Consider the following 14,621-nt stretch of genomic DNA (forward strand, 5'->3'; position numbering starts at 1 on the left):
AGAAATTTATCACCACTCGTACATCTGGTCTAGCCATCAGATGATTTTCTACTTTCTTGGTTGAGCAACAATCTAGTTCTTTTGTGGTGCAACTTGGAAAGAGGGAAGCTCCTCTGCACAGGGATAGAAAACTTAAACCAACTTCTTGTACATATTAAACTCAACCTTGGCGGTAATATTTATTATTTTAAAATTTTTAAATGTTTTATCCTATTGTTTTTAATTGATTGTAAACCGCCTGAAGTTGCTTCCATAATAAACAAAGAAAGAAGTAATGACTATATCCTGAAAAAACACACACATTAGCCATCTATTTATCATGGTGACTTTTATGGCTGGCCCTAAGCAGCTCCCAAAGTCGAACAATAGCGTGACTTGCAAAATACTAATAAACTTGGTAACAAATCCATTCCACCAAGCACAGCACCACTTCTGACCTAAGACAAGATAATGTATTCCATGTCATCTTCAGTCCCCAAGGCTTTTCAAACTTGCCAGGTCTAAGCAAGTTTCCAAACAATTGGGGTGGGGGGAGGGAGGTCACTTCAGGATCAAGTTGATTCCCAGGAGGGAAGCCCGCAGTAGGGTGTACTCACATCAGAGCACCCCCCTCTTGCCAGCTTTCTTGATGGATGTGGATTGTCAGAAAGCATTCTCTGCAAAAAAAAAAAAAGATGAGATTCTTGCTCTTGTTTACTGAGGACTTTTTGAAACTATTTATAACACCCCCCAAAAAAGAGAAGTAAAGATAGAAGCGGGTTATCTTTGTCTGCCTGTTCTTGAGTGGAATTGCATTATTAAGACTACTTCATTTCGTTTTTTGACCATCCTTAATATGACTCCATTCATACAAATCTACATGGTCTACAATATATAAAACAAAAACTATATAAATAATGCATTGTAAAAAAAAAGACCTTGGCTGTTGATATGTATATCTTTCCAGACCAAATGGTGTCCAGAAGAAAATTGTTAACTATTATTCTAAACAATATGAGGGTGGAAGCACACCTGATTTCAGGGGATAAGTTGTTCCTGCAAATACTGTAAGAATATCCTTTTCCAGATTCCAATCTCTGATATCTTTGATAGGGACTTTGATCGCAAACAGTGGAAAACAAATGCAGTGGCTACATTAGGGGCCAGAATTCCCATACCATAAGAAGCAAATGTAGTCACCCTTCCCATAATTATAAAAGTTAGTATTCTTTGAAATGAATAGTATTCAAGGCACACAAAACTCTCAGAACCTTCACTAATTAATCTCCTTGCGCAATGGCTATTTGTGAGACCGTGGTGGTGAGGCTATTTTTTAATTTAGCTTTTAATAATGGAGAAATGTTCTGTTCAGTACATTCATTATTAAGTTTGGCATCTCATTCAAGATCTAATCTGCAAAAATCAGGGCACCCATTAGATGGCAGAAAAGAAATAATCTCATGGCCATGCAAATTTTTGCAGCTATTCTTTTGCCTAGATCAGAGTCTTCACCACGCACACACTTACTGTAAACTTTGCTTCATTTAATATTTGTTCATTGAAAGCAGTAGCCCAATAAACAGGAGCATGGAGAAAATCTGATGTATGAAAAGAGTCCTCTTGATGTCCCAGTTCTTAATTTGTGTGCCACTTCTCTTCTTTCTTGATCAAAGATTTCATCTTTTGCTTACATTATAAGAACTATGCACCACTACGGATAGTGTATCTTCTTTAATATAGTTGTATTTTTAGCCTCTTTCAGCAGAAACTGACTACTAGCCAAGTCATAATCTAAGAACCTATTTCATTATCCATTATAATGTTCTCCTTTCCCCAAATGCACACTCTTTCTTGCAAACTGTAAACTGTTATTGTATGCATGCACTTAGCAGTGCAATTAAACAATTTCTATGATAATTAAAGAAAATAATTAAAAACAATACGTATTATTTTCTTCCTATGCTCCTGTGGGAATAAGCATGTATATCCAGAAAATAAAGATCGTTCTGAAGATACTAGAAATAGTTAGTAAATAGATTATTGGATCAGAAAGAGAGGGAACTGGATCAAGTGAACCTTAGTAAACCAGGACCCTCAGCTGATCATCTGAAACACTTTTTAGCTTCATCTGTTTTGCAGAATTGTGAATTGTGAAGATCAAGTGGGGGAAGGAAAGAATGCAAAATAAATATCAATTGACATCCTGTTATCTCTAAAAGTCCCTTTTAAATTTATGTCTAAAAATATAAAATATGAATGTGACTAATACATATACTCATTTGAGAGATAGATTAGTAGTGGAAAACCAGGGTTTGATTGACAGGTGAACTATAATATCAGCCACTTTCATTAATATTGCTCTCTTCACCTGATATTTGTTTATCAGGATTAAAAATCCAAGCTGTTTTTATCTAGCTTGTGCCATGTCCCCAAAGACCTAAGCTGGATCCTGTAATTTTCCCATTTTATTTCCGTATATCAGTATTGTAGAGATGACGTCTATGAAGGTTTTTAATTGTTCCTTCTCCGAATGATTTATTAGGTTTGCAGTAAATTATGATAGTAAATTAATAAAAATTCTCAGAATATTCACCAGCAAAAGGCAAGTAGCAAAAGACATCTCATTCTGAACTTCTAATTAAGACTTCTTAGTATAAAAAAACCCTAAAGGTTTGCAAGTGGCCAGCTAAATGGGCAAATAAATGACCCCTTTTTTTCACTTTCTTCTATAAATATTTGTTACCATTTCTAAAGCTCCCGAACAGAATGAAGCTTGTAAGACAAAACAAGTAAAAAAAATGCCAGCTTTACAAGGTCTACTAAAAACTGATATTATTACACATTTTATAAATGTATCCTTGGATTTACGAAAAGACTGTAATGGCGTATTACTTTAAACATAGAGATTAAATGTAAAAATACAGAGATATTATGATCTATACAAAGGCTATAATAGTACTACAGCATTAATTGTAACCTATCTCCTTTGCAGATAAATACATGTAAAGGGTTTTTCAAGTGCTTTTAAAAAAGATAATGAGACCTTAGTCTTTCTGAGCTTGGCAGGAAGTATTTCTAAGAAAAGGGAGATGTCTTTAAAAATAAAAGCTCTGCTTTAAAACAAGATGACAGCTCAGTACATTTGAATTCAAACAATTAATTTACTTTGCAGTCTGATTCTCTGCATTGTACTTCCTCCTAAGTAATTTCAATGCTTGACTGATTGTAACAACTCACTTTAAGATGATGTTATGTGGTTTTAATTTAAGGAACTTTCACATCATTATGACTTGGAGTATTTTCTGTATACTATCTTATGAGCATAGGAAGCCCTATAAGACCTTTTTTTGAACTCAGAAATAAACAAATAAGCAGATTTATTCTACTTATTCTAAATCACAGGACGGTTGGAGGTCTCAGTTGCAAAATTAGGAGCGAGCATCAAGATCAATCAGTAGTTTAGAAAAGAGATAATGGGGAAGGGGTATGAGAAAGGCATATGAAATGCAATCCAATCAGTAAGTGAATAGAAAGGGTTTTTTTTTCCTACTCTCATTGAACTTGATATGGGTCATTCAATTGAGCTGAATGATAGGAAATTCGGAGCAGATTAAAGCAATGCTTCCTCATGGATTTTGCTATTTCTAGATCAGTGTTTCTTCAGTTTGATCCTAGAACCCTTAGCAGTCCCCCAAGATATCCTCAGGGATCTGTGAAATCAGAATTATTGCCAGCCCACATTGAAAAATATAATATTAAAATCCCATCAAACAATGGTGAGAAGTTACAGGAGAGTGAATGTGTCAAATTTAATTTCTTAATATAATAAATATCAATAAATATAATCAAAAGTTCTTTGGGGGAGTCCTCCACAATTTTTAAAAGTGGGAAAAGGTTCAGAGACAAGTTTAAGAAACACTCTTCTAAATGTAACATCATCCATCCGTACCTCCGTCCATCCGTCTGTCCGTCCACCCACTTCTGAAAGGATTAAGAGGGAGATTCATAAAAGTTAAGACCAACTGTTACTAGCCTTAATAGTTTTACGTGATGGCCCCAGCATAGCAGTTGATGCAATAAGAAAAGAGAAGAGCATTATGGGACTCAGGTGGTTTCACTTACAAACTCCCCAAGGGCATCTCATTATCAGTTCTGCTGCCTTGACCTGAGCCAGCATGGCTGTTTCTTCTAATCCGAGGCCATCTGGAGTTAGCTCAGCATCGTAGTGCTTGTTATTTGTCTGAGAGACACTCCGTTAATGTGGCTAAATCTACTACCGTTTACTGTTATTTATTATGACATTCATACTGTATTTCTGGAGATCTGATTCACAGGGCCAATCCCAAAAGGATTTATTCTGAAACAATTTCTTTGGGAGGGTTTTTGTCTGTATATTGTCATATGGAGAATCCTGTAATGTCAAACCAGATTGTTTCTGAGGCCAGGGGTTTCAAAATAGCCCTTTATCATATACCCAGTCCTATTTTTAAGCCCTTGGTTGCTTTGTTGTGGTTGAGCACACAGACTGGAGAAATGCTAAATCTTTTGTCCTTCTGCAGTCTCTTTTTCCTCCCCCCTCCTCTCTTTTTTTCCTCTCTCTCTCTTTCTCTCTCTTTTTTCTTACTCTCTGCCCTGATATTATATAGGATGTTTCCAAAAGGAAAAAAAAGTTTTTGAACCATACTTTGTACACACTACACACATACATCCCAAATTCCAGATGACTGCCAAGACTTTGAGTAAATTGGTAATATTTCCCTATTTATGTATTGATCATGTGGAAGCAGACAGGCACCCAGACAGACAGACGGCATCAATCTCTGAAGTAGCATCAGTTTTCCTAACAGCAAGCACTACTGGACTGAGCCTCTTAAGGGGCCTTTCTGTAGCAGTTCAGATCTTTCTCCCTCTTGCTAGCCATATTGCAGTTGACAAACGGTTTTCTCATCTACAGCAGCAGAACATTGGCCGATGCCCCACCCTTGTTGGTAGGCGTGCTTGGCTGGGGCCACTGGAAGAAAAATCACTAAGCATTAGCAAGCAATCAAATATATGAAAGATGACCACTTAGCAGCTCTTCCAATGCCTTCCATTAAGCTGTAAAGAAATAGTGAAGAAAAAAAGAGTACCATTTCTTGATTCCATGCCAAAACCTACATCAATCTCTGCAAATGTTTTTTCTCTCTCTTAACAGCCTCTCCCCAGCATTTACTTGTATTCAGTGTATCCTGTAAATTGAATTTAAGGGAAGTTTTTGAGATAGATAGATAGATAGATAGATAGATAGATAGATAGATAGATAGATAGATAGATAGATAGATAGATAGATAGATAGACAGACAGACAGACAGACAGACAGACAGACATATAGATATATAGATATATCTACACACACACACATACAGAGAGAGAGAGAGAGAGAGAGAGAGAGAGAGAGAGAGAGAGAGAGAGAGAGAGAGAGAGAGAGAGAAATACTTATTCTTAAAGTGAGACAAAAATATTTGTGGAGATTCTGATGTCTTAGAAAGACAAAGCAAGATAAGTATTTTGAGAAAAGAATAAATATCCAGCATTGCCTTGCAACTAAGGGCTGTGCAATTGTAATACCATTGTTGTGAGATCCATCTGTGACATGGCAATAGAGTTAGCCATGCATAACTCCAATATGATACATAAAAGTATTTGGACAAAGATGAGATGAGATGAGACAACCACTAGGAATCTTTGCAATCTTTGCAATATATAAATTCTTTTTTCAGGCCATTGCTCATAACAATCATTTTTGGTAAAGCTGAAACTGAAGGCATATAGTTGTTCCTTTCTGTATGTCTATCATCTATGCATTTATATTAATCTTCTTCCAACCTGGCGCCTCTTATAATTCCCCAGATAGCATGGTCAGCAGAGGGATTATAGAAGTTGAACTGCAATACATCTGGAAGACCTCAGCATAAAGCTGATATATCAATAAACAGGTCACTTGATTTTTGTCATTGAGTTATGATAGATATCTGGAGCCAAGTGCCATCTTATCTAAGTAGAGATTTGTGCATATAGGAAACACTTGCAATCATAAATTTAAAATCTTTTTGTGGGGGCTCTCATTGCTAACCAGAATCATCAGTTTCTTCTGCTTTGGTTTTTATACGTGGATGGTACCCGGGAAAAGAAGGATCTCAATCAAGGAGGAAATGTATCTTTAGATCTATTGTCCACAGTTTAACTTCATAACTTCATATGAAAAATTACCATTCCTTTCCTATCAGGGAGGCATAGATAGGTCAATATTATTTCTGGAGCAAGGAGGATAGGAAGGAATGGTTGAGCTGCACATAAGAATGAGACTATCCTCATAATCAACCTTTCCTGATCCATCTGCAGATACAAACAATTCTATAGACTCTTCCTCTTCAAGGTACATTTGGAGTAAAAACTTGTCCTACTTGTATAAACAGCTATTCTGGACATGGTTTGTAGAAAAAAAGCGAAGTGACATGGTTCATCCATAATGCCAAGTCATAAAGCATGTTTTACAAATTATATCTGTATTCACATACCATATGAGGTCAAAACCAAACAACCATATTTGTGACTGCTACCTGTATACCTGATAGGTTGGTAAATATGTGTTGGTGGATGAATGCAATTCCATATGTATGAACTTAAATAAATGTGACCTCCATGACTATTCACCCTGCAGTTGGCTTCACTACTGTGTATTGTTTTTGATGTACATGGATTATAATATTTCACAGATCAGATTTAGATACTGGTGTGTTTCCATTCGTTTTCTCCTTCCTAATGGCTAAATAAGCCATATTTGCTTATGGGATGTTTCCCTTCAGCACCATTTCCAGATGCTCTGAAGCAGAAGTATCAAGGGATGTTGCATAAAAGCCAACCTCTTCTTACTAACATTTGACTGAACCCTGGTAAGACCAAATGGCTTTGGGTTTGCAGGGTTCTGGAATCCGGGACTTTATCATATTTGACTCTGGATGGGGTGGCACTGCTCCAGAAAGACACAGTCTGCAACTTGGGGGTTCTCCTGGATTTGCGACTCCTGTTGAAGGAACAGGTGGTGATCATGGCTAGGAGAGCCTTTGCACAACTTGGTGTTGTGTGCCAGTTGCAGTCTGTCCTGGAGCAGGATTCCCTGCACTCAGTCATTCAGTCCCTAGTCATCTCACAACTGGACTATTGTAATGTACTCTACATAGGGCTACCCTTGAAGAGCATTTGGAAGCTATAGCTGATGCAGAGTGGCAGCGTAGATAGTTTTGCCCCCCCCCAGAATGGCTCCTACAATAACACTGCTCCGCGAGCTGCACTGATTACTAGTCTGCTTCTGGGTACAATTCAAGGTGTTGGTGATCACCTTAAAGGCCATACTTTATGGCATGGGTCCGGGTTACTTCTCATCCCATTTGTCAGGCCTGGAAGCCATCTTTTGCATTGGGCCTTCAGGCCTGCCACAATTAATGCTGGGGGAAAATGGGAGGGGGGATTATATGGGGTATGGGAGATATATAGTCCAAATAACATTCCTTTCTCAGAGAGTCAAAGACACCTTGCCCTGCAACTGGAGTGGTGTGACTGAGAAACATCTCCAGTTGGGACGGTGCCTGATTCGACCATGTGATGGACATGTGGGTGCTGGGCAGGGAATTGAACTTTGGTTTGGGTGGGGAAAACCTGGAAGCTTTCAGATTCGGGTTTTCTCAGATGTGCCAATATGGCATCTCTAATAAAATGGAACTTTGAGGAAACTCAAGAGTCTTCTTTCATTGGGGGTGTTACTTGGAACTCTGACATTAACCCGAACCTGACACCATTAGGATTAGCCCATTACACTCGTACCGGCAGAGGAGGCATGCTATGGTCCCGTCAGCCCGAGTATTCCGGCTGGCATGGTCCAGGAGGAGGGCCTTCTCTGTTGTTGCTCCTGCCCTCTGGAACATCTTTCCCTCTGATGTGAGGTTGGCCCCAACCTGCCTATCATTTTGTAAGAAAATTTGCCAGTAGGCTTGGGGCCCCAGTGTGGGATCAGCGCAAAGAGGTGATTGATTGAGTAATAAGAGATCCCATCTCTCTCCCCACTCCGCACCCACCCTCCCCATGTGTCTTTGGTTGTAAGGTTTGATTTCAACATGTTAACGCTTTAACTAAGAAGTAACAGTAAGCCTCCCAGAGTTACCCTATAGTAACATGGGTGGCCAGTACATTTTATAAACAATAAATCAATACAATACTAATCACCCCTACCTCTCCAACTTAAGGGGCTGATTTACAAGCAAGGTACCATATGAAACTTTTTGAAATTATTTTTCTTCGTCCATTTGCAGATTTGCCGACTTCAACACCTTCTAGGCCAGGGTGTTGATTTTCCTTAGAAGCAAATCCATGCATTCCTACAGCGTGGCATCACCAGATAGGATGAGTGGCTCAGATAACGGATTGGATGAAACGGAACTCAGCATTACTCTCACTCTCCGGATGCTTATGCATGGAAAGGTAAGTAGATTAGAACTGCCATATTAGGCTTCAGTTTTGGTCTCTTCATAGTCAGTAACAAATCTTGCATGGGGCAGAATGGTCACTTGAATGGCAGGGAAGTGTTATTTTGCACATCCCAATATTAAAGTGGTGTGCTATAGTACTGTTCCAAATTCGCATGGGAGTTTGAAATATTCTCTCCAACCTAGAATATGCTTTTTTAGTACTCTGCAGGGATGTTTGAGGTGCGGTCATGAATTAATTAGTTAAAGCAAAATAGTGGGTTAAATTGCCAAAGTGACAAGATTAATACAAATTCAACATTAAGTTTTTTTAAAAAGATCTAATAGTGATTGAGAAGAAAAAGAATGATCATGAAAGGAAGAATAACCCTTTCATTCAATTTGTCAAATCATGAATGACCTTTATTTTCTTTTTTGAGAAGGTGTGTGTGATTGCTTCCTCATTTTCCAGCCAAAAATATGTGTTCAGGCATTGCTAGACTCTTTCAGATTCGGGTATCTCTTCTAACTCCATTTCTCTTGTCTCTGCAGGAAGTTGGCAGTATCATAGGCAAGGTAAGATCAATGTAGGTCACTCTGTGCTTTCAAAATTCCTTTCCTCTACATTCTAAGACTAATTGTCTTTATTGTCCTTAATCCTACAGAAAGGAGAGACTGTGAAGAAGATACGAGAACAGGTAGGCATCATGGGGGAAATTGGCCAAATACAGGTGATCTGCTATTCCAGTGTTTCTCAAATTCAGCAATTTAAAAATGTGTGGACTTCAACTCCCAGAATTCCCCAGCTAACCAATCTGGGAGTTGAAATCCACTTATATTAAAGTTGCTAAGGGTGGGAAGAAGCTATCTACTTGATAGCTCTAGCTGGATGAATTGCTAAGCGAAAAGCAAAAATCTGTTGGGAGAAAGTAGGGAGGCAGAATGAAGATCAAGAGGAAAGTATGAAAGTATGAAAATATGGAGAGACAGAAAGCAGGATCAACCTACTTGTAGTCACTATTTTTCTAAATGTAATTCATAATTATTCTAAAGTAGATTCTGAAATAATGAATACACTTCCCTCTAGTTCTTCATTGTGATTGAATAAACTTAAACACTACTAGATAAGGTCAGTATTTCTACCCTCAGTGGTGTCCCAAAGGTGCTTTTTCAGGAGGCAACTGGACTATCTTGTTTTTTCTTTGAAGGCGTTTCGCTTCTCATCCAAGAAGCTTCTTCAGCTCTGACAGAATAGTGTGGAATGGAAGGATTTATATTCCTTGCAGACAACTATTCCCACTATCCTGTCAGAGCTGAAGAAGCTTCTTAGATGAGAAGTAAAACATCTTCAAAGAAAAAACAAGGAAGTCCAGTTGCCTCCTGAAAAAGCACCTTTGGGACAAGCATGACCTGAATGACTGAGAATCTCTACAGAATCCTCAGAGATGCTTTAATACTATACTGTATGAACCTGCTCAATGATGGTGCTCTTTCCTTCCAACATTGCTGTGCCATTTTTTTGAAGCTTTGCATCATGTCTTTATTGACAATTAACTGACATTGTTGGATGTGCCAGTTTTATTTCAGTACTAATCTAGCTTAACGCATACAATGCAAAAGTCTTCATGAGAACAGGACTGAAAAATAGAAATGAAACAGAAGTTATTATCTGTATTAAATATATTACTACATTCTATGATGCAATAATAGTAAGAGTATACTATAGGTATGAAAACCATTGATGTTTGAATTTATCCTCTCTTGAAATGAGGATTCTCAAGTAGCAGATTTATTTTTATTCTGTTCAGTTGTGTCCAATTTTTAGGGATTTCCTGGACAAGTCCTTGCAGTTTTTTCAGCAAGATTTTTCAGAAGTGTTTGCCCTTGTCTCCTTCTTAGGGCTGAGAGAAAGAGAGTGGCCTAAGGTGACTTTGTGCCCAAGGTGGGAAGAAAATTCACAGCCTCATGGTTTCTAGCCTGCTGCCTTAACCACGACACTAGCAGATACCTCTCAGAGAAATGCAGGGATGAGAAAAAGAGATGTGAGCCGTGAAGTCCTTGCTTCTAATTTAAATTCAGACTAGACTCCCCAAACAGACAGGGCCTATCTCTTCTGTTTCTCAGCCACATCTTCAGTATGCAGATAGCAGCCAGCTAACTTGGCAGACTATTGGGATGTTTATGAAACATTTTGTGTGCTTGATAGAAGCGTTCTATAAACAATTAGAAAACTTAAAACGTATTTTCCATGATTATTCCTGCTTTGCTGTGTCTTCAGAGCACTGCCCGGATTACCATCTCAGAAGGGTCCTGCCCTGAGAGGATCACTACCATTACAGGTTCCACGGATGCTGTTTTCAGAGCTGTTTCCATGATTGCCTTCAAGCTGGAGGAGGTGAAGTAGCCCCAGTCTCTGTCTGCTGCATGTTGCTCCCAGAGAGCACGTCTTACTTGCTCACATTAAGTATATTGTAGCACTAAAAATATCTATCAGTTTTCCAATAAAGCTAGAAGCTTTCCAGCGAAAGCTGGCATTGGCCATATAAACCATGTCTAGTTATTGAGAGCTTACAATGGCTGTTGCGTCTATGATCAAATGGTGAGATTTCATACCGTTCCTGCCAAAAAGAAGGAAGAGTCGTGCAATTTATTTATGAGAACATTGATTTTGTAGTGGTGTTTTGAATCAGGAAAGGTCTTGATAATTTTCTGGCACGTACTGTATCTCGTTAAAGGATTAAGGTTAAACAGCCATTTATCGTAATGTATTTCTCTTGGTATATATAGTTTAAGTTTTCCTAGGAATTCCAAACAACCGTAATTAAAGCCAGTGGGGGCAATGTCACTGTATTTATATCTCACCAAATTGTATCTCTGCTTTAAAAAAACCAAGACAGAATATTATTAGGAATGCAGCATGCAAAAAAAAAAAATCTGGATACTATCAAACAGTTGATCTTAGAAATTAGAAGAACTAGATACTTAGGATTTATTTATTTATTTTTATCCTATAAGGGGAGTACTAACACAAAATGCTGCATAATAATAATAACTAAAAGTGGCTTTGAAAGAATCCCTTTGCACTTGAATTGAATACAAATTCTTTTATTTCAGGATTTGGGAAATGGAGCAACCAACGGAGGCACCATCTCCAAACCACCCGTAACACTGAGGCTGGTCATCCCAGCTAGCCAGTGTGGCTCACTCATTGGCAAAGCTGGAGCCAAAATAAAGGAAATCCGAGAGGTAGAGAACTTCAATCATCGTATCTTGTTCACTTGAGCATTACTGTTACTTTCTTTATTTTTTTGTGCCTTAACTTTTTTCCTTTCTAGTTTCATTGCTATTGATGTGAATACTCCCAGAGCGAATGGCTTAAATCTCAAAAGCCGGCTTGCACACTTCTTTCTTGTTAAATAAAAACTGAAAGTAAATTGACAACTTTTTTTTTCATTTGCATTTCTTTGTGAAAGTCAAATGAAATATTTTGTTTGTATGAGAAGTCATAGCTATGTCGGGGAAGGGGTATCACAGGAAGCATTTAGATCTCTGAATAAATTAGCTCCTTCAACAATGCCATAATAATCTCACGGGATTACAAAATGTTCTTGACGCAGCTCCATGTAAGTAGAGGCTGCTGAGAAAAACAGAGCATTTGTTCATTCCAGACAACAGGTGCTCAGGTCCAGGTGGCTGGAGACCTTCTGCCCAATTCCACTGAAAGGGCTGTAACCGTTTCTGGGGTACCAGATGCCATCATCCAGTGTGTGCGACAGATCTGTGCAGTTATACTGGAGGTACAGCTTTTGTTTGCTCTCATGTGTCGGGCGAGGATAACACTCTGCTCCTTTGTGGAGAAGTGGGACTTTGGGACTTTGAGTTCAGAGGCACTCCTTGGGTACTTCAAAACCTTTTATCCGTTTGGAGTGCCATTCTGATTTTTTTTCTTCCTGTTTGGCCACTGTGGATACAAAAAAAACCTCCCCCTCCATTGCAGATATAATTTTAAATGAACAACGGTGGCAGTAATGCATGTGTATTGTGAGTTGCCCAGAGTTGGCTGTAAGATGAACAGCTACTGTATTTCCCCGAAAATAAGACCAAGTCTTATATTAATTTTTTGCTTGAAAAGATGCATTAGGGCTAATTTTCTGGTTAGGTCTCATTTTTGAGGAAATATGGTACTAAATGTGTCTGACGATTTTAACTGGGGCTTATTTTTGGGACAGGGCTTGTATTACAAGCATCCTGAAAAAATCAAGCTAGGGCATATTTTCCAGTTAGGTCTTATTTTGGGGAAAATACGGTAAATTTGAGGGAAGGAGAGAAGGAAGGATGAATGGAAGGAAGGAAGGAAAGCATGCCCGCTGTCTAGCTGCTTTTCTACTCTAAGGAGAAAAGATGGTCATTCCAGAACCTTTCTTTTCTATTGGGGGTAGCAATTTGATTGATCAGATGGTCTATAAAGAAAGATTTAAGTATACCTCAAGCACATTACTGTTAAGTCCTATTTTCAGCTGCCAGACCTATTTCTTAGGAAAGCAAACAAGCAAGCAAGCAAAAAAGGGCATTTACATAACTGTTGAGTCAGACATTTAAATGAGTTAAATATCAAGTACCTTCCTCTAGATACTGTGCTTTAGGATTTCAGGCAGGAATCTTTCTCAGCAATGCCTCATCTTCTGAACACCAATCCGGTGCTCCCTTTCTGAGTTGTTTGCCTGGGAGACTTCTCCCACCTTGATTGCACAGGGGAAGATGATTTCCATAGCCGAAATCTTGGAATAGTTTTGATTCATCAAAATCTCCAATTTGCTGGATAGCCGGGTCAATTTCCTTCCCAAAGGATATAGAATAAGTAGCAACCTTTCTTACTCTCTTGTAGTCTCTTCCTTTAATTGTCTAAATAGGGGCAAGAGACTAAACATGATCAAAGGTGATCTTTTACTTTTCATATCCTGCCCATGTCTGATATTACTCAGCATAACCAAATGGGAGTTAGCTAAAAATATCCCCTCTTGATGTAATGCCAGAATGCCTGTTGTATGAGAGAAGGCAGTGCCTGTTGGCATCAGAAAGCAGCTTGGGGTACAGAAAGATATAATTGTGCAGTGATACTTCCTTCTGATTTCCTCCAGTCACCCCCAAAAGGTGCCACTATTCCTTACCATCCCAGCTTGTCCTTGGGACCGGTTCTTCTGTCAGCCAATCAGGTAAGAGACCTTTAAATAAACTATCAGTAGATCATTTTGCCAAGACATAAAGAGGCATTGGGTTCCCCTGTTAAGATAGCATTAATGGGAAGAGGTTCGAAAGATGGGAGTTGGATGGGCCAACAAGAAAACACTGGGAATGAAAGGCAGGATGGTGAGACAGTACTAAGAAGAGGTTGAGCAGGCCAGTAGGAATGTGTTGGGAATGTGGAGAAAGATCAGTAGGAATATTAGCTGCAGCAGTGGGAAAATGATGGAAAAGGGGAATGAAGTATCCAAACCAGCTTCTGCCTGATGTAGATAATACTCCCAGCATAACTGGAATCTGGATTGCCATTATTTGAAAGCGGTAGTAATACACTATTGGGAGGAGCAGCTTGCCTGTTTACAATATGTGTGCAATAGTGGAGGTCACCAGCTATAAAACATTTCCTGGCAGACAAACTCGCAAGGTTGCTATCAGTGGTGGGTTTCAATTTATTTTACTACTGGTTCGTTCGTGCATGCTCGCGCAATGTTTCTGCACAGAAGTGGGTGGGCGGAGCCTCCCACCTCTGCCACTACCAGTTCGCCTGATCTGGAGCAAACCAGCAGACTCCCACCTCTGGTTGCTATCTTCTCCTAGTGTTAACCCAAGGTGAAATCTAGCAGGTTTTGGGAGGTTCTGGAGAACCAGTAGCGGGAATTTTGAGTAGTTCAGAGAACTGGTAGCGGAAATTTTGAGTAATTTAGAGAACTGGTAAATGCTACCTTTGGCTGGCCTCAGAGTGGGGTGGGAATGGAGATTTTACAGTATCTTTCCCTTGCCACGCCTACCAAGCCACACCCACCAGGCCGCACCACATCCACCAAGCCATGCCCACAGAACCTGCAGTAAAAACATTGGAATTTCACCACTGTGTTAACCCCAATAATGCTCTCCACCACTTAA

General features: G+C 39.1%; 1 protein-coding gene across 4 annotated transcripts in view; it reads left to right on the top strand.

The window, feature by feature from the left end:
- The window catches only part of PCBP4 (poly(rC) binding protein 4), a 51,747-nt gene that overhangs the window by 16,097 nt on the left and 21,029 nt on the right, over positions 1–14,621 (top strand). For 3 of the 4 annotated variants that reach the window (XM_087709209.1, XM_087709212.1, XM_087709211.1), the window contains exons 2-8: positions 8,325–8,493; positions 9,030–9,053; positions 9,143–9,175; positions 10,756–10,872; positions 11,592–11,723; positions 12,146–12,274; positions 13,616–13,690. In XM_087709209.1, coding sequence (XP_087565335.1) covers positions 8,383–8,493; positions 9,030–9,053; positions 9,143–9,175; positions 10,756–10,872; positions 11,592–11,723; positions 12,146–12,274; positions 13,616–13,690 — 621 coding nt within the window. In that variant the 5' untranslated portion in view covers positions 8,325–8,382. Of the gene's footprint in view, positions 1–6,836; positions 6,912–8,324; positions 8,494–9,029; positions 9,054–9,142; positions 9,176–10,755; positions 10,873–11,591; positions 11,724–12,145; positions 12,275–13,615; positions 13,691–14,621 lie in introns of those variants that run through there. The other variant, XM_087709210.1, reaches the window with a different exon arrangement.

This window comes from Thamnophis sirtalis, unplaced genomic scaffold (assembly GCF_051295495.1).
Source record: "Thamnophis sirtalis isolate CommonGarterSnake01/CBP01778 unplaced genomic scaffold, rThaSir2_p1.2 scaffold_3, whole genome shotgun sequence".
Taxonomy (NCBI): Eukaryota; Metazoa; Chordata; class Lepidosauria; order Squamata; family Natricidae; genus Thamnophis; species Thamnophis sirtalis.